This window comes from Terrapene carolina, unplaced genomic scaffold (genome assembly GCF_002925995.2).
Source record: "Terrapene carolina triunguis isolate 2854851 unplaced genomic scaffold, T_m_triunguis-2.0 Scaffold58, whole genome shotgun sequence".
Lineage (NCBI taxonomy): Eukaryota > Metazoa > Chordata > Testudines > Emydidae > Terrapene > Terrapene triunguis.
Window position 1 is genome coordinate 99,214,188 of NW_020664409.1, and position 20,763 is coordinate 99,234,950.

Consider the following 20,763-nt stretch of genomic DNA (forward strand, 5'->3'; position numbering starts at 1 on the left):
AGTATTTACGTGCCAGATGAGCTAAAGATTCATATTGGTATTCTGTGTTGTAATTGAAATAAATCTATTTGAAAATGTAGGAAACATCCAAAAATATTTAAATAAATGGTATTCTATTATTGTTTAACAGTGATTAATGGCTTGACAGTCCTAAGATCAAAATTTACACATAGGCAAAGTAAAAAAAAATAAATAAAAAAAAATGCTGCGTGAGAACTTAAAGATATTTACTTTGTAAATTTTAATTAGTATATTTTGACGTGATATAGGTAATTTGTGTTTTAACAGTTATAAAGCTTTTAACTTTATGAATGTCAGCAGCTACTATCATTAAATAATTCTGACCCCCACCCTTCAAGAATTGTCAAAATTTTGATCACTAAACATTTTAAAAATAAAGATCAATATTATTTGTCAAAGTTATAAAAAGTAAAAATTGAATTCTGCCAAACCTAATGGTATTAATTATTTTTCAAAGTAAATATCGCTAAGTTATAAAACTTAAGTTTGTTTAGGAAAGGTTTGCAGGGCAAGATATTAACAATTAAAAATGTTTAAAATAGGATTTTAAACCTGGAGAAGAGGTGCTAGCTCGTTGGACAGACTGTCGATATTATCCTGCTAAGATTGAAGCAATTAACAAGGAGGGTATGTATATAAATACAATGCATCTGTAAGTACTTCTGTTTGTTTACCAGGAACACTGCTATACTCCTGTTTAAAATTAAAATGTGTTTACATACGGTTTTATTCACTACGTTAAACATACTGTAGGAAGTATTGCTATTCTATGAGGGGAGGAATGGGTTTGATCTAGTGAGCATTTACCATCTTTCATTTCTATGAAATTAAAAACTTGGGGTACCTCCTCCACTCAATAGTAATGTAACTTTCATTTATAGTAGCGAGATGAACATCCTTGCCTCAATATTATAGAACCCTTCACAGTACTGTTGGTTTGGGTTTACATTTATATGCTTACAGTACCTCAATTCTTCTAGAAAACATTCAAAATCTCATTTTTGAGCTTTGGTAATCAGTGAAATAAGATAAAGTAAATGCCAGCTAGTTTAGGCATAAAATTTAAAGTAGTTTTGACGTTTGCTTTGTTTTGTCTTTAAATCTATTGCAATGCTTTTATTGTATTTAAAAACTAATGAGAATTGGTTTTGGGTGTGGGTTTAAACGTACTGATAATATGTGGCATCATTGGATTAATAAATTGGAAACTTATAAACAAAAATGAAGCACTACTTATTGTCCAAGTTGTGAAAAATGAAGGATGTAATCATATAAAATAAGTTTTACAGTTTTAGTTCAACTGTCCAAGGTCCTGAAACCACAAACACATATCTCAGTAACTTTATGCGCTTGTCTCATCTCATAGTCCCATAGAACTCAACACTGAGTTTTTCATTGTGAATAAAGAGGGTTTTTTAAGCGCTTCTGTCTTGATTGTGTCCCTTTTAATCTTGATGTGATCCAAGGAGGATATGTGACTGTAACTATGAAGGGACGAATTTTAAATAGATGCTTAATCCTACAGTATTTGCAGAGCCAAAGCACTCACTGATGTCACATGCAGGACTGGGTCTGAAATGACTGTGTATTTGTAGTATTTTGGGGAAGTAGTGAGGTAGGTATGTTTCTAACTGCTCATAGTGATTGCATCAATCCTGTTTTAGGAACCTTCACAGTACAGTTCTATGATGGAGTTATTCGATGCCTAAAAAGGATGCATATCAAATCTATGCCTGAGGATGCCAAAGGGCAGGTGAGGATATTAGGCGTCTTTTCTTGCTTGTTTGTGTTGACTACTAAACAGGGCATGTGATATTAACAGTGACCTGAGAACAAATTATCTGCTGAATGCCCCATGCTGGAAGGGCCATGTAACACAAATGATTTTAAACTTGCTGCTGCCTTCTCTTTAGGTCCCTCAATATGTTGGTTCACCAGTTTTTAACTGCAGGGGCTGCCCTAGCATGTGCTGTGCTAGTGATGTCACTTCAATTGCGAAACCTCTGAGTGCTGTATGCTCTCCTCACTGGCTCATCTGTTCCCTGACTGTTCTCTTTCCAGTAGTCCCAACCCAGGACCACATAGGGGCTAACAGGTTCTCTCCTCCTTGGTCTTTATGGCCCTTTAGAAGAGGCCTTAGCCCATCAGTGGGCCGCTGCTGGTGGATTTGTTACAATGTCAGATTTCTACCACCTTCTTCTATTAATTCACAGTTGGTTCGTTTTTTATCTCCCTATGCCAAACCTTTTGGAGGTGGGCTGATATTCCTTTATCTGTAACAGTCTCAATGCCGTCACAGAAGAGAGTAGCACCATACCAGTAAGGGGGGCGGGTTATGAGATACAGAGATACAATCTAAGATCAATAGCAGGATTTTAACTTAAATACTTAGGAATTTTATCCAAGTTTTATCCAGTCTCCAAATTTGTATGAAGCCTGCTTTGAGCAATAATCTTTTTAGAGTAATTGTGCTGGTAATGAGAAATTTTAGCTATTTTTAAAAAATGAAATGATTGACTGTTGAAACTTGCTAAAAGAAGCGAGTAAATTGATAAAACGCAAATAGTTATAATCCCCAGTTTTTCAAGAAATTGTTATTTTACTTGGAAGAGCAGAATTCAAATGTCTAATCTGCTCTGGAAAATGACTTATAAAAATGAATAAATTACTGGGTTTGGTTTTTATATGACTATTTGCAAATGGAGAAATGGGAGGGCCTTTTAAACAATAATTTGTCTGTAGGAGTGCTAGTGCCATAGATGGCAGCCCAAATGGCACTCTTATAAACTCAATAAATTATTCTGCTTATGCTTCTGTGTAACTGATAGCTTTAAAGCTTTAAATCATAATATGACAATCATGTAAAGAAAGTTAGGACTTTGGAGAAGGACAGGCAGTGGATTATTTGAGGCATCTTCAGACTTTAACCCCCCCCATTTTTTTTTTTTTTTTTTTTTTAATAGTCACATAACCATCCAGCAAGAGGCTGATGGTAATGTGCATTCTGTTGAGTTTCTGTACAAACATTAATTGTGTGACCCAATGAGGTAAGAAGTTCGATTATTTCATTCGATTTTACAAATAGGGAAACTTAGGCAGGGAGGCTGCGACTTGAATAAAGAAGAATAGTGAGCTTGGATTAGAGTTCAGAAGTTCCTTGCTCTTAGTCCTTTGCTTGTTCCACTAAATCATGTTGTCTGTTGCACTATTGAGATACTACTCTGTAGCTAAAGGTCACTTTGGCTTCTCAGCTGAGAAACAAAAGCTCAGTTGAAACAACCAGCGAGTGACAGGAGGAAGTCTGTAGGAGTGCTAGTGCCATAGATGGCAGCCTAAATGGCACTCTTATAAGCGCAATAAATTATTCTGCTTATCTTCAAATATTGAGACACTTGTGGTGTTGGATTTCATGTGTCTGAGGCCAAACCTGAGTGGCTATAGTGGAGATCTTGAGGAATAATCACTGGGACAAACTTGTATTTTTGGCGATTAATTTTGATTTCTACACAGGCTAGGAAATGTTCACATTTAAAATGAAAGATGAGATTAACCTTGACATTTCTAAGTCCCCCAAATCAGAGGCAGGAGTACAAATCTCTTGGTCTCAAAGCAGGCTCCGGGTTTCATTTTTTAAGTAGTAATATAACTGCTGGACAGGAGGCTAGGTAAATCTATTATGGTATGGCAAAAATATCCATCTTTATTTCAAAAGTATTTTTGTTGTAAAAATAAAAATACATCCTAAGCTTGGTTTGAAGGTCAAAGTTATCTAAGACTAAGTTTTGTTTCAAACTAAAATTGTTCTTTTATTCTAAAGAAGGCACTTACCAGGAATTATTTGACAGGCATAGGTTTTTGTATGATTTCTCAAAGAATACCCCCCAACATAATTTGATTGATATGAAAGTCATGCATCAGATGAACCTGTGATACTATTTGTTAAATTCAGATCCAGAACTTTTTTCCTGTTGTGATTTCTCCCCCTCCTGCCCCTTTACCTCCCAAAAATACTTGTATTGAGAGTTGGCATTTAGGTTTAAAATTGTATTACTTTTCTAATAATAGTAAGGTATTAACATGCAACATTTTTTTTCTGAAAATGTTGAATGTGTGCAAAAATAATTTGTCCATTAGTGTGCAAGCTGACCTGAGAATTAGAGGCAACGTTTTGATATTTTTAATTCACTAAAAGTTGACTACAAATTTATTTTTCTGGCACCTTTAAAATAGTGAGTACATATAAAATATAACATTCATTAACATTTTTGTATAAGGATTTTTTTCTTCTACCTTTGTTATTTGTGTCCTCTCTTGTGTGTACCTAAGAGCAGTGTATGAGTGATGCAAGTGACCATTAGAACAGTGAAAGTGGTTATACCAAAGTATTGTCAAATGCACAAATTAAGCACATTGAAGAAGAGACTATTTTTTTATTTTTCTATTCCAGTAATCTTTGGAGTTATTTGTAACAAAAATAGGTGTAATATTTTCAGATGGAAATGTGATTTTTAAGTTCACATTGTCTCTTTTAAAGTGAGCGATACTGTAGAACTTGAAACATTCTAAGTAAATTTTTTTTAATACTACAGTATTTGTGTGTATTCAAAAGTTTCAGCTGTGAGGGTGGAAAGGCAAAAACAAAAACTATACAAACATTTTTGTATTCTTATTTATATGGAGACTACAGGCCAGGTTCCTGCTTGGATTAGCTACGTTTTAAAATTTAGACAGAAATGCAACTGAGGTGGGGAAGAGAAGAAATGGAAAAGGGTGAGAATGAAAACTGCCCTTGGGAAGCACTTACAAATAATTCAGATAACTTATTTGTTCTGTTTCATGTTTTTTTGTTTTATCTTCAATATAATTAGGCGCGCGAGAGGGAGCAGATAGCGCCGGAGCTGAGATTAGTGACGGAAATCGAACCAAAAGAAGTGAGTTTTGAGGAGGGATTTGAAGGAGAGGGAGGGAACTTGGTACATAGGACCAGGAAGCTGAGGGGAAAAAGGCACAGTTGGGACAGAGACAAAGAAGAGATGATAGAGAAAACAAGAGCTGAGATATAGGTGGGGCAGAGCTGTGTAGGGTGTTGAACGCGAGAGCAAGGAATCCAGTCTTGATTTCGAAACAGCCAGTGAGCTAGAAAGGGGTGTGCGTGTGGATGTGCGTGGTGGGAAGGATAATGTGGTAGGAGTGCCAGAAGAGGAAGATAACTGCCGTATTTTAGATAGAGAAGTGAAGAGGTGGTAGTTGTGATAGCTGAAGAGAGAGGTGGCAAGACATGAATCCAGCTGTTGGCAGAAGGGATGGATTTTAGAAATGCTACTGCTTTTTGCCTTCCCACTGTTGCAGTTATAAGATTATAAAATTAATTGTATTTAAAATGCAATTATTCTAGCCAATCAATGTATAGGGATGCTGGATGGTTCCTGCTAACTTATTTCTTTATTATGCAGTTTCCTGAAGTATGGCTTAGTTGATCTGATTTTTGTAATGACTGTATGGTTTGCTATATAGTCATGCAGTATGCCAGTCCCTGAACTCTAGCAAGGGCCATTTTTAACCAGAGTGCAGTGATTTCCTTAATGATAAGTTATTATGCAAATCCTTTTGCTTTGACTTTTCTCAGAATTCCATCCATTTGTCCAAAACCGGAGCTGCTGCTTTATCTTCTGACTGCTTCCTATTACTCTGTTGCCCCATATAGCCCTGGACAGGTTAATTAAACAAATGTTTGTAGTGGGGGTAGGAGGAGAAAGAAAGGAACTAAGCCTTCCTTAAGTGGCAAAGAGGAAATACTGAGGGGAAAAAAGGTCATTTGAGGTGAACATTGTGGCTCAGAAGTGGAGGCTGCCATGTTGGCTGCAGTTTGATCATAGGGAATTCTGAAGGCAATGGGTAATCAGAACAAAGTGATTTATAATGGCTACTCAGAGCACTGGGGAGGAAGGGGATGAACTTATTTCATGAGAACTATACTTGAGATTGCTCCGTTCTAACTTGGTAATAACTGAATCCTGGAATTTGTATATACAGTGCATGCCAAAAAAGTTGCTGTTACTGATGTGATTAAAATTATTTGAATGACCGGTTACTGAGAGTCTGGCTACATCTTAGTATTGTGGCTGGCTGTTAGGTTAGAAACCTGGTAACAATCCCAATTCAAGAAAGACTTCAAACTCATTCAGATTTAGAGTCCACCTTTCTTCATCTTCTCTTTATTTTTCCTTATACAAGTTTTATAAAGGCTTGTAAGCACAGTTTATTTACATTTGAAGATGCTTTCTTTCCGAACAGGAATTTCTGTGCTTATCAAGAGAAGAATATATCCCTTAGTTTCTTACACATGAAATTATCTGTGATAGGGCACTCAACCAAAATAAAAATAGACTAGCAAAGTCTCTGGTCAGTTTCCTTCATTGTGTATAACAGTCGTTAAACACCAAACAATATAAATAGGACAGTTCTTGTCTCCAGATCTTCTCATCTTGGCTTCTAGTCATGCAGCCTCCATGTGGTTCCTCCTTACCTGCACCTCCAAAACCTTGTATGGCTCTGAGCTTAAAAAAAGCTTGTGCACAAGTATAGGTAGAAACCAAGCCCCAGTCACCCTCCTCTCGGTGGCACTTTCATATGGGAATTTGAAAGCCTGATCTTAGAAACCTTGCTGGGATTTAACCCCAAAATCACCATGCCACTGTCTGACTCAGCAGGACCCCCACTTACGGACATCACTGGGGCAGTGCCACCTATGGGGCACGAAAGAATCTGTACGTTCCATCACATGCTCACATCTATCAACTTGTTGACTTAAACTGCGCTAAGTAAATACAAATTTAAATATAAATTGCAGAAGTGGGTCTACCAGCATATGTAAACTACAAGTACCTTCATGACATTATCTCTTCCTTTCTCCTTTTTACTATTGTTTTCCTATGTTGTGCCTCTTGCATTGTAAGCTCTTTGTTACTAGAACTGTCTTTTCTTTCCCATCTATAAAGTACCATCCATATCTCTGGTGCTGTATAAATAATAATGCTACTATATGAAGCTGCACCAAGTGAAGGATTTCTTCAATTTTGTCATCCAGCACAAATGAGTATAGTATACGTTGTTGAAGATCCACATGTCTGCACTTTTACAATTAATTTTGTAGGTTAGCTCAGAAGAGATTCATACTGGAAACTCTTTTGGGCAGTGACTTTGTCTTTTTAATGTGTAGTTGGTATTCGCTAAATCAGTGGAAGTGAATACTAAGTTAATGATATTCAGACACATACATAACTAACTTATCCTGAGGACTGCAGAATAAGGGGAGAATGTGAAGCAAATAATGTCATAGAGAAGAAACAGTCAGCTTCACAGGAAAGTTGCTTGATCTTCTTGCATCCGTGTCTAACGTCCTAAAAAAGGGACCTTGCTTACTATTGATATGTTGAAACTATCACTGTCACAAAATGTGTAGTTTATTACACAGTGGAGATGCATATTTAGTGCAAAACAGTGCTAGAAATGTGAATTAAAGGTTGGGCTGTATGAAGAAGGGATAGAGAATAATGCAGAAAAAAGATTTTAACTGAAGGTATGTCCCCATGACACCTTAAAGGGGGCACAGAAAATAGAAAAGGTCCACTGAATGGTAATTGGAAAAACTGGTAGAGGTGTTGGATGGAAAGGTTTCCATATGTAAAGAAATTAAAGGGATTGGGATTGTTTAGTTTAGAAAGAAGTGAAGTATGATTGGAAGAGTGAAAGGGGGGAGGGATAGCTTAGTGGTTTGAGCATTGGCCTGCTAAACCCAGGGTTGTGAGTTTAGTCCTTGAGGGGGCCACTTAGGGATCTGGGGCAAAATCAGTACTTGTTCCTGCTAGTGAAGGCAGGGGGCTGGACTCGATGACCTTTCAGGGTCCCTTCCAGCTGTATGAGATTGGCTTTATATATGGAGATATACCTATCAGGTACTGTTTTTTAATATATCCCATAATACAGTAGCAAGGAAACAATCCAGATTAAATACAGCACATTTTAAATGAATAAAGGAAATAATTCATTACTTACTGAGTGCTGTCTCCACCAAACAGAGAAGAAAATGTGGTATTTGCTCTAGGGATATTCTAACACCTTTCATGCACATGCGCACACAGTACAATTTAAACATAACATACGTACCTACATATAAAACATTAATGAGATCAAACAGTCAGATGGCCTATAATAAATCTTTTCATTCAAAAAGTTTAAAAATATATTCAGTTGGTGAATACAGTTGTTTTTATGTAATAGAATTTTTCTATGGAAAACACTGCTGCAAGATGTTAAGACAAATGGCTTACTGTGGTAGAGTTGTCAAGTCGTTAGAAGAGGGGATCAGGGTCAAGACATCTAGGTTCTGCTACTGCTCACTGTGTGGCCAAGGGCAAGTCACTTGAATTCCCTGTGTGCCAGTTTACCTACCCATCTCTAAAATGGTAATAATCTCTTCCTACCTTGCAGGTGGATTGTGACTGTTAATTGCTGTTTATAGAGCCATTTGAGATTATTGGATAAAGCTTGAAAATTTAATACAGTAGGAATCGTATTTACAGTTATTCTAGAAATTTCTGTACCAGAGTTACCATTGCTTCAGGTCATTACCCGATCCACGGCTTAGGTTAGAAAGAATTCTCCTGTCCTTGGATTGTGTAGTTTGCAAGACATGTATGGGGCACAGAGGGATTGGTCTTCCATTTGAAATAGCTAGATTAGTGTAGGCCACAGCTAGAAACAGGATAATGGAGTTAATGGCCTGTTCCAGTATGACAGTTCCTGTATTTCTGTAACTCTTATAGCATACAGATTAGTTATTATGGCACAATACTGCTTGAAAGGCTAATCATAGAGAGAGATTTCCATATGCAGTGTTTTTGTTATCTACGAGGTAGATTCTAGTTACAATATGTAGGCAATTTGGGAAGTACATTTTACTGAATCATGGGCAATAGTCATAAAACTAAACATAAATGTACTTGGCAATTTCTGGATGAGATTGCTCACTATTTGTAAATGGATTCTGTTTGAATGTCGCAAACTGCTACTAATGCTCCTCCACCTTTGTTTTCTTTTTGGAGGATTGGATAGCTTTGGTCAAAGCTGCTGCAGCAGCAGCAGCCAAGAACAAAGCAGGAAGTAAACCTCGGACCAGTGCAAACAGCAATAAAGATAAAGAGGAGAGAAAATGGTTTAAAGTACCTTCAAAGAAGGAAGAAACCTCAACCTCTACAATCATACAGGAAGTCCAGAAAAAGGAAGAGGAGCCTACATCTAGTGAAACGTTCGGTACAAACTATATTCTAGTTCTTATTTTTCTAAAGGCTGCAAATACACCTCTACCCCGATATAACGCTGTCCTCGGGAGCCAAGAAATCTTACCGCGTTATAAGTGAAACCACGTTATATCGAACTTGTTTTGATCCGCCGGAGTGTGTAGCTCCGCCTCCCCCCCCACCCCCCCGGGAGCACTGCTTTACCACGTTATATCCGAATTTGTGTTATATAGGGTCGCGTTATATCGGGGTAGAGATGTACTGTTTTTTCTGCCTGCCCAGTTACTCTTGGCCTCAGAATCTCTTTTGTTCGTATTGCAAAATGATACTGCCAATGGTTCTAGTCTAGAGGAAGATGGTGTTTGTATCTTAGTAGACTTCAATACTGAAGTCTGGAGCAATGTTAATTATTTAGATTTATGTGCAAATTTCTGCTTCCTAAGTGGCTCAGAAGAGATCAGTAGTTTATTTTTCTAGATCTCTTTATTTCATTTTCCCTTAAGAGCTTTTTTTTTTTTTTTAACTTAAATTCTAAAGGTTCATGGTTATAATGGAGATTTCTAGATATGTTTGAAGACAATGTAATACATATGTCTCCATGTTTTAAGGGCTATCTAGATTTTTACCTCTGAATCAGTAAATCCTGATGTTCATTTCAACAAAGTTAATATCTGTTACCTTGAAATTTTAAGTTATAAGTTAATATTTTTCTGCATACTGTTAATTGTAAATCTTTAAACTGCCAGTTATGGCACATAAAAGCCTATTAATTCATTTTAGAATATATTTTGCATTGAAATATTTACAGTTGATAAGAAATGTTTATGAAATGTGAATTTGTAGATGAGCTCTTCCATGTGTGTTCTTTTAAAAGTAGGATTCCCAGTAGTGGACGTTCCTAAGATGGCGTTTGTGCGGGCAGAGAGCACATTATCGCACAAGAGGAAAAGTAATCTAGGCAACTCATTTCAGGCAAAGAGAGCTCGTCTTAACAAGATCACTGGTAAATTTCCTTTTTATTGAGAACATCATTACTTTTTAACATATCCAAATGTTTATGCTTGTACATAGAGTGCTATGGTAGATCAGTACATGTCTGTTTATTATATTAATACTTTGCAGTTATCGTTTTTGACGATCTCAAAGCACTACACAAAGAGTAATAAAGCCAACCTTGTTCCAAGATTTTGATGTAAGGTCTGTGATTTGACCTATGTCTTCAGTTCAATGTCTTGATCATTCTGAATAGACCTCTTCCTGGAACAAGTGTGTTCATTAGTTTATAACACCTTTTATCTCCTGCATAATTCCCTTTATTGTATGAGGAATGTTATCTACATGGGCTCTGGATGTGGCATTCTGTTTATATTACGCACACTGAATCATTGCTAGTAGATCAGTGGAGTAACAATACCACTGGCTTTGGAGACAACCAAAAATTCTGTCCCAGTTTATTATGAAGTAATGGCAATTGCATTGCTGGAAGGAGACTAGGAAGAGTCTTAAAGGAAAGTTTAAAAAGCATAAGCATTTATTAATGCACTGAAGCACTAGAAAAGACTTCATAATTTCTAAAAGAATGTATACCTTATGTTACTATGCAGAGGTATTAAAGGGGTAACCAAGTGTACAGTTACAAAATAAATAAAGGACTGTGACCTGGTGTGCCTGGGACAGCCTTCACTGAAAATGCCAAGATCAGGGCAGGCTGCAAAAGGGAGAGCAGATAACCACCAGTTTTGGGATTAACACTGAAGTTAAACTCACCAGCCAGTCACAAACAGTGCTTCTGATTCCTCACACTGGTTATCAAGAAGCAAAAAAAAAAATTACACAGCCCCCTTTATTGCATTCCAGTTCCCTGGCTCCCAATCAGCACATAGGTCCAGAAGTTATTTAGAAAACTCTGCTCTCTATACAAAATGTTCTTTTGACCCCAAAGGGTCAGCCATGTTACCAGGTCAGTATTCGTTTGGATCTTACCCAAAATACCATGCTGCCAGCCAATTCTTTAGTGTCTAAAGCAAAAGGTTTATTATAAGGAAAAAAGGAAGAACAAGAAGAGTTATTAAATGGTAAAGCAGTCAGATACATACAGAGACTTCAAAGTCCATATATCCAGTTCTTAGCAGCATTGGTGAGTTTGCTGGTTTGAAAGTCCCTCTGGAACACATCCACATCCGCTCCTTTGTTCAGAACTTCATTTGTAGAAAAGTTACTCCAGAGGTAAGAAACAGGAATGAAGACAAAATGGAGATGATGCAGCTGCTTTTTTTATTTCAAGTTGTCTCCCATAAACTTAAACTAAATTTGTAAAATTAAACAGTACATTTTGTAATGGTTATTTTGGTTTACTTAAGTCCCAGCCCTGCAACTTTTTCTATACGAAAGGATCTGTGCACTTACGCATGTTAATTGGGACCCACATAAGCGCAGGGGTCCTCCTGTTTTAAGCAAGCTGCAGAATTGAGGTCTTCTTTGTTAACTTATGAATTGCATGAACTCCATGATGACTTCCATTCAGTATTGCAAATTAGTGGGGTTCTGCTTTGCAGTAAATTCATGATTGATTAATTTGTTTTTTTAAGTAATGTCTTTGCACATCTTGGATTGGAGACAATGTTCTGGTTAATTTAATTTAAAAAAAAAAAATCCATCAAACTGATGTAACACACATAGTAAGGAATATAATACAGTTTCCTGTAGTAGATCCTTGTGGGGCACTGAAGCTTGATAACTCCTTAATGGTGTCAAGTATCAGAGGGTTAGCCGTGGTAGTCTGGATCTGTAAAAAACGACAGAGTCCTGTGGCACCCTATAGACTAACAGACATATTGGAGCACCCACGAAAGCTTCTGCTCCAATACGTCAGTTAGTCTATAAGGTGCCACAGGACTCTTCATCGCTTTTTACAACTTCTTAATGAAAAGTCATCTGGATTACTGATGGATTTGCAGTATTCCAGTGTTCTAAATGTGTTACTGTAGGAGAGCCCAGAGTTCACTAAGTGATATGCCTCCAGTTTAGTGTGTTCTGAATTGATTGTGAGGGTATTTAATTTTCCATGGAATGCAGTAGCTATATCTTGTAGATTGTTATCCAAACTGAACAATCTCTGTTAAGAGGTAGCTTCTTCTTGGGGCCACAGATTGCAGGAGAAGACTTTCAGACTTCGAAGATATCTTGCTGCCTCTGGTTTAGTTTTTCTTTATGCACGTTCAAGCGGGCTGGGTCTCCTCACCAACATTATTTAGTAGAGATATTAAGTCATAAAGTAAAAGTTCCCGGACAAAGCAGCTCTGAAACACCTACTTTTTGCCTGGGCAACAACAGGCTCTGTGCCTAAAATGAGGAAAAAAAACAAGGAAAAAAAAAACAATTCTGGACATCAGGTTTAAAACTGTTGGCTGTTTCTATTGTCTGGTTGTTAAATTTATATTAGTAGTCTTGTATATGGATTTGTGAATGAAGAACTAGCATTATTTTAAATTACTAGTTTCCCAGTGATCCTATTATCAGGGTCACCTGGAGTCCCTATTACTTAAATCATAGAGAATGAAAATTCTGATTAGGTAATCTAGTCTTATGGTTCTCAAACTTTTTTTTCCGCAGACCACTTGTACCATTAGCTAACTATTGTAAAGCGCTTTGGATAAAAGCACTATATTAAAAAAAAACCCTTAATAATAATTGTTTTTTTGTTCTACAAACGAAAGCGCACACAACTCATATTTTAATATCTATAGTCTTACCTTTCTAATGCGATGGATGTGCTCTCTCTCCCCGGCCGCAGCAGCCCCCGAGCTGGGGCTGGGAAGGAGGGGGGGGTCTCTCCCCAGCAGCCGCAACCCTGGAGCTGGGGAAATTGCCTCTTTCTCTGGCCACCGCAGCCCTGCACGTCCCAAATTTCCCCCACCCCCTCTTCTCATCCCACTGCCCCCTTCCACCTATTCTCTATTCCCCCCAAGCCCACCACCTCACTTTACATGTGCGTCTTCTCCAGGGTCCAAGCACCTAATTAGTGGAGCCACAACAGCGCGGCTCCACTAATTAGGTGGTTGGCCCTTCATTTTCTCATGTGCGGCCGCCCAGGTGCGCACCTTTGAGGGAACTATCAGTGGACCACCTGAATGGAGCTCGCGGACCACTGGTGGTCTGCAGACCACAGTTTGAGAACCTCTGATCTAGTCTATCCACCCGCCTTTGTAAGATTTTTTCCTTGTGTTAGATGCTTCAATGTTTTGTTTAGTCCAAACAGGATTTGCATGGGCCTGTTAAAGAGATGAAAATACATAACAGGCAAACTTCGATGGGAACTCTGCAACTGTAACTTATAACTAGGGCCCTACCAAACTCACAGGCCATTTTGGTCAATTTCACGGTCATAGGATTTTAAAAATAATAAATTTCATAATTTCAGCTATTTAAATCTGACATTTCACGGTGTTGTAATTGTAAGGATTTTGACCCAAAAGGAGGTGTGTGGGGGGGGAGGTTCACAAGGTTATTGTAGAGGGGGTTGTAGGACTGCTACCCTTACTTCTACCCTGCTGCTGGCGGCGGTGCTGACTTCAGAGCTGGGCAGCTGGAGAGTGGTGGCTGCTGGGCAGGAGCCCAGCTCTAAAGGCAGAGCCGCTGTCAGCAGCAGCGCAGAAGTAAGGATGGCCTGGTATGGTATTGCCACCTTTACTTCTGGGCTGCTGCCTGCAGAGCTGAGCCCTCAGTCAGCAACCGCCACTCTGTCTGCCCAGCTCTGAAGGCAGCAGCGCAGAAATAAAGGTGGCATGATATGCTATTGCCCCCCTTACTTCTGTGCTGCTGCTGGTGGGGCGCTGCCTTCAGAGCTGGGTGCCTGGCTAACAACCGCCACTCTCTGGTTGCCCAGCTCTGAAGGCAGCGCTGAAGTAATGGTGACAATACTGTGACCAGTGGTGGATTATGCTTTTCTGGGGCCCTGGGCCAGAACAAGTGGGAGCCCCTCCACACCCTTTCCAACTGTAGTTGCCCCTACCACTCCTGCCAGGGAGTGGGGTCAGGGTGCGGGGGCTTCCCCTGCTCTCTGGTAGGAGTGCCGGTCGGGCGGAGTGGGGCAAGCCCCCATGCCCCAACCCTGTTCCCCAGCAGGAGCGCAGGGTGGGTAGAGCGGGGTGTGGGGGTGCCCACTTTTCCGGAGCGCCCCAATTGGCTGGGGCCCCATTGACCAAGTGGCTAATCTGCAACTGACCGTGACTCCCCTAAAACAGTGGTTCCCAAACTGGGGTTCGTGAACCCCTGGGGGTTCGCAAAATGTTACAGGGGGTTCTCAGGGAAAAAATTCCCTAATGGCGGACAGAGCTGTCCCTAGGGACCCCGGGCAGCACGGGGCCAGCAGCCCAGAGCCCCTGGACTTCCAAGAGCTAAGCAGATCAAAGCAAGCATATCTATCACACTGAGGAGATTTAAACTTCAAGTCTCCTTATAAGAATTGGAAAGGGAGATGGATATTTTTTGCTGTTTTTAAAAGTAAATAGGCAGCTAGTATTGTTTGTTTTTAAAATTATTATGAAGAACAAGTTTAAACTTTGTTGTAACGTGCGTTGTTTACCTGGACTGCTCAAGACCTGAATGCTTGTGTAGGAGGAACACTTTGAGTTGGCTTCTTAATACCTTCATGCTGTTTCACAGCTGATACTCCTTGCTGAAACATAGGAGCCTTGTCTTATAACAGGCTTATTCAAAGTGATACAAGCTACAAAAGTGAAATCTTGGAAGAGTGTTGCCGTTTTCATAATGTAATAAAAATACTGTAATGATCAATAATAATTAATAATAGTGTGTAATAAGCATGTCATTAAAAACAAATTTTATATTTCCAAGATAACTGCTTTTATAATTTATACTCGGGTAAAGGAGACAATCCCTGGAAATATTAATTTTTAGGAAGGGGTTCGCGAGACTTGACATTTTAGTGAAAGGGGTTCACAGGTTGTTAAAGTTTGGGAACCACTGCCCTAAAATAACCTTGCGACCCCACCCCCACCCCCGCAAGTCCGTTTTGGGTCAGGACTCCCAATTTGAGAAATGCTGGTTCCCCCCGTGAAATCTGTATAGAGTAAAAGTATAGTATAGGGTAAAAGCACACAAAAGACCAGATTTCACAGGGGTAGACCAGCTTTCACGGTCCATGACGTGTTTTTCATGGCCGTGAATTCGGTAGTGCCCTATTTATAACCATTAGGAAAGCACACAAAGACCAAATGTGGAGGGAATGAGTGAAGGAAGGAATTCGAAATAACCTCCTAAAATCAAAAGATTGAAAACTTACTTTATGACTGTAGACGTGGTTTTGAAGCACAATTGCTTTGGGATTGAGGGTCATAGCATTACAATTTAGAGCTCCTTTTCCCTCTCTGGCGGTGGAATTGGAGTGGCTGGTGCTAATCTTCATGTATAATGCAGGGCCTGTGAATTGTAGTCAGGGTCTCATACGTTTTGTTCTTTTAAATAAAGACTCCATACAAGGGGGTTTCAGAGAGAATCTTTTTGTAGATGAAAATGTTTTAATTTGTTTTCACATTTATGTTTTTCATAAAAGCTGGTGATAGCAAACGGTAAAATAAAAAAACAACCTATTCTAAATATCTCTGTGCAACTTTTCTTTTAAGGTTTGTTGGCATCCAAAGCTGTTGTTGTGGATGGTGCTGAAAAAAAGGAAGGCAACAAAGAAACAGCTCCAGTCCTGGAGCAGGTATGAAATGGTAGAGTTTGATTCTTTTGCAAGGTTCCCACTGGAGTGTGCCATGGAGATATAGTATCCATAACAAAATTGCCCCTTCAGAAACAGCAATAGGGAACTAAATATTTGATCTTATGTTTACATCTCTGCGTAGCCAGAAGCATACAAGTAAATTGACACAAATGACCGTGTTAACTTTAATTTTCATAAATGAGTTACTGTCTCCAAGGAATCAAAGGCTAGGAAACAGCGGTCCCAAGGTTTTATAGCTGGAACCATGCCTATAACTGGCTAAGACAAAGACCCTTACACAAATTTGATTTGTGGTTTGAAACAGGGTTTTTGGCATCTAGTAAAACTTCTTTTGTAAGAAGTTTCTTTTCTATTGTAAGAATTGGTGTTGTAGACTGTGCGTGTTTTATGAACTGTTCAATGAGCCATACATTTTGCTAAGATGTATATTTTAATACATACAAAAAAGAAACTTTAATGTTAGGGGTCTGATTTAAAACCACTTATTTGAAGAATTGAAGGTTGCCTCCCTATCTCTGGCTCATTCCATTGTGTTCAGGTGTTGCTTGAGTCTCAGAATTGTGCATGATCTTGCATGCTAAAAGGGCTGACTACCTAAGCACAGTAAAGCAAGCTAAGGATGAAGTGGCAGCCTTAACTCTTGATATTTTTGCTTTTGTTGGCTTAAATAAGATCCTTAATGTAATTTTAATATGGCTTTTTTGTATTAATTTTCTTTTTTTTTAATGGTTTGTTTTAAACAAACCAACTGAAAAGAGCACTTCCTTTCTTCACAAGCCCCACCAAGCTCTTAAAACAATCCCTACCCCAAACTTTGATACTATGTTTCTTGCAACTGGTTCTTTAGTCCTGATATACAGTGGCATTGCTATGGTTTTTCCATTGACCCTGGGTTTGAGACGCTCAGATCCAATACAGAGTGCTGTCAATGGAAAGTTATGGTTCTACTTTTAATGCTGCCACTGTAATGGTTAATTCTGAGCTACTAAGGTGTCAATGCATTGACTGATATTTTGCATAATGGTTTATGATTTATTGACATGATATTCCACTTTTCCAATTTTTGCATATTAAAGATGCTATAATTTCTTAGTACTTTTGTATAATACTTTCTGTGTGCAAAAAACTGAGAGATGTCTGACAGCATGACATTTCTGGAAGAATCATTACACTGTAAATCTTACTGTGCAGAGTTCCATTGAAATGAATGGGATTTTGTCATTTATTAAGACTGTATGCAACAGTATAGATTACAGTGCATATTAAAAGAAACTTCTGAATAGTAACTTCTTAATCTAAAATAACTCGGCTGTTTCTATTTTTACTTTGTTGATTAGAAATAATAACAAAAAATACAGAAGGGACTGTCACCATTCACTGACTAATGGTCTGCAAAACATTTTTGAAAATACTTGTTTTAGTTGTGTTCTTAAACAAAAAAAGCATCCAAAACCCAACAAATGTACTACTTCGCCCCTTTCTTCTAACTGAAAAGAAAAACAAAAAACCGATCAAACATAAACTGATTAAGTTGGGGTGGGAGTGTCTGAGCTCAAAAATTTTTTTTTGCTAAATTCCAGCCCAAATGCAAATTAAAATGGCCGAGTTATAAACCCCTAAAATGGCAAAGCTGACAGCCCTTAATTACAGAGGTACTGTCTGCTACCACTGTAATACTGATTGGGTAAATGTCTTGTAGTGTGTTTTTAAATAATGTAATACAGGACACAGTAATATTCAGGCCAACAGCCAAAAACCTACTGTGCTGATGAAATTATATTTATAACTTTTTTAGTTTACAACTGTCTTAAACCCAAAAACCTCAGACTATTACATGTAGATTCAGTAGTTTATTTAAGTGTATTAGGGTTATGTAATGTTATATTTCCTTTTGAGCAAGACCTGCTTAGATGAATAACTTTAATTCATTAAGGTTTTTTTTAATGTTAGTTTGTCCTTGTTAAGAGGTTAAGCACCTTATCAAAATATTAATTTAATTTTTTAAATCTTGTTTAAATAACTTTGTAATTTGAAAGTAATGGACGCTGTAGTAATGTCTTTCACATATGTGAAGATGAACAATAAAATTGTTTATTTACAAGTTATGGCTCTAATTAATTTCTGGTAATACCTTTTGTAATCAGCATAGGTATACTCTACAGTTCATGGAATATTTTATTTAAATGAATAAACTGCACTTAAATCACGTGTATAATGAGCTGATTCAAGGATAAAACGGGGGATAACTGAATGGGACACTTTGCACCGGAATTTTACATGGTACTTCCAGCATGCCATTCATGTAGCACGCAAGGGTGCCTTTTTTTTAAGTATGTCGTGTGTGCTGCTTTTTTTTATATTTCCACTGGAACTTGCAGCTCCCATGTTCCAATGGAAAAGAGAGTTTCTCTTCAATACCAAAAATGCAGTCCTCTGAAGTACGGAGGTCTGAAAACTGGGAAATGCCCCCAAATCGTCAGTGGAGTGAAATCTTTTTGGAGAAAGTGGCGCGCACATTCTAGAAACAAAAGTTTACACTTTCATAATTATGGTTTTGTTAGCTAACATAATACCATGATGCATATTCAACTGGGCAATAGATGAAACAAATTTGAGGTCATGTGTTCAGATATGTACAAGCTGCCATCATTGGGCAAATACTAACACTGTTACAGATTACTCCACTTGTAGGAGAACCTCCTTCTAGCAAAAAATGTAAAATTCTAATTGTTGTAAAGTCAGATGAATTGTTTTTAAATATTTCAGTACATGCATTAAAAAGAAGGGTGAAAATTTTCAGCTTTAGAAAATGCAGTGTATTTTGCTTTTCAGAAACTGTTTTTTTTAACCTACGTTTTATCTGCTTGTTTTTTTACAGTTAGCAATCTATTTAACCCTGTGGTGCTAGAAGTTGCGATTTCATGAAACATTAACACAAGCAAGTAGTGTGGTGAAATCCAGACTCCCAGCACTGAAAGGGATTGTGCTCAAATTTCATCATTGTTCGTTGTTCTAAGACTTTCCTTAAAGGGGCACTGTCAACCTTTTCAGATTCTTCATCAAAACTGAAGTAAATTTGTGGAAAATGACATCCAACTTCTAAATATTTATTTTAAATTGATGACTCTTACTGAGAAACTTCTGTTTTGTGGTGTGATCACAACAAAGCTAACATACCTACTTCCCATTCTGGTTAGTAGCAACAGTGTTCTTCTCTAAGTCATTCTTTATTCTTGCCGAAAACATTGATGATGATTGCTCGTAATGAGAGAGAGATGGACATGAAAAGGATTTTATTGTATTAGAAAAACAGCAAAATGCACTATTTGTCAAATGGAAATTAGATAGTTGGTAAGAGAAAATAATGTTTTAAAGCTTTTTTTGAGGGTATTGCAAGCAATGAGAAATGAAGAAAAACTTTTAAGGATGAAAGTCATTGGCAGTGTCCCTTTAAAAACAAACAGATTGCTCAACTTTTACTTTGATACATTTGAGTCTGTTTTTCATTTGTATTTGGAAGTGATAAATGTTGCTTTAAAAATGTTTTTGAATAAATGTTTTTGAATACTAAAGATGCTAAAAAAGATCAAAGTAGAATACAAGAACCACAATGAAGAAACTGAAATAAAAGTATCAATTTCTTATTATTTATTCAGGAGATTTCACCTAAACCTCAAAGTCAGAAAAAAAATGAAGCTGATATTAGCAGTTCTACCAACACTCAGAAACCTGCACTGTTATCCTCAACTTTGTCTTCAGGAAAGGCTCGCAGCAAGAAATGCAAACAAGAATCTGGAGATTCTTCTGGGTGTATAAAGCCCCCTAAATCACCACTTTCCCCAGAGTTAATACAAGTCGAGGATTTGACGCTGGTCTCTCAGCTTCCTTCTTCTGTGATAAATAAAACTAGTGAGCACAGACATTTTAAAAAATACCATAATTACTTATAGTCATAAGAAATTTACAGAAAAATAATTGATTGTAAATTAATGTTGCTTTTTACAATGAATCTGCTTTTTTATAAAAAAAAAATTCAAACGTAAGTGGGTACATTAGGGATAGCTCAAACTTATAAAAAGTAAAGTCACGTAACATGGTGTGTGAATTATGGTGCAAGTAATAATGGCACTTTTATGGTAGTAGAAAGTCATGGCTTTTAATGATTTAAGTTCCATTGTATGAATCTCCACACTAATGGTAATAGTGATACAGGAGAAAACAAACACCTCTACTTAAAGGGCCTGATTCATTAAAAATATGTGCAGTTTACTTGCGGATCTTTCCTTTCCATCATTGAGGATCTCTGCCTTCAGTCGACTGTTTTGATGTACCTGTTGGCTGCACAGTCCTTCACACTACATGATATTTCCTCTAAATCTGATGTGAGAGAGAAGATGGGGTCAACTTCTTTGATGGGAAAATAAAGGAAGTTGTCCTGTGTAGGGTGAAAACACCTTAGTAGTTCAGCCTTTTTAAAGCATAGAACTGGTTTTCAAAATATCAAGATATTGTTGGTGGATGGAAGAGTTGGTGAAACTTATCTGCTGCATAACATCCTTGAATGATTTTATTACATTTTTGAGCAATTACAAGCTCGCTCTATATATTTTATTTTTGCTGGAGATGGATAGTGTAGCTTTTTCAGATTTGTTTTGAGCTTCACCTCTTAAAGACACTTTGTTGCTTCAAAGAAGG

General features: G+C 37.7%; 1 protein-coding gene across 12 annotated transcripts in view; it reads left to right on the forward strand.

Moving 5' to 3' along the window:
- PHF20L1 (PHD finger protein 20 like 1) overlaps nt 1–20,763 on the forward strand; it is an 81,264-nt gene that overhangs the window by 21,645 nt on the left and 38,856 nt on the right. For 6 of the 12 annotated variants that reach the window (XM_026646581.1, XM_026646575.1, XM_026646587.1 and 3 more), the window contains exons 4-10: nt 564–648; nt 1,686–1,774; nt 4,890–4,952; nt 9,126–9,333; nt 10,195–10,323; nt 15,965–16,047; nt 19,725–19,977. In XM_026646581.1, coding sequence (XP_026502366.1) covers nt 564–648; nt 1,686–1,774; nt 4,890–4,952; nt 9,126–9,333; nt 10,195–10,323; nt 15,965–16,047; nt 19,725–19,977 — 910 coding nt within the window. The remainder of the gene's footprint in view (nt 1–563; nt 649–1,685; nt 1,775–4,889; nt 4,953–9,125; nt 9,334–10,194; nt 10,324–15,964; nt 16,048–19,724; nt 19,978–20,763) is intronic. The other 6 variants (XM_026646593.1, XM_026646604.1, XM_026646638.1 and 3 more) reach the window with 3 other exon arrangements.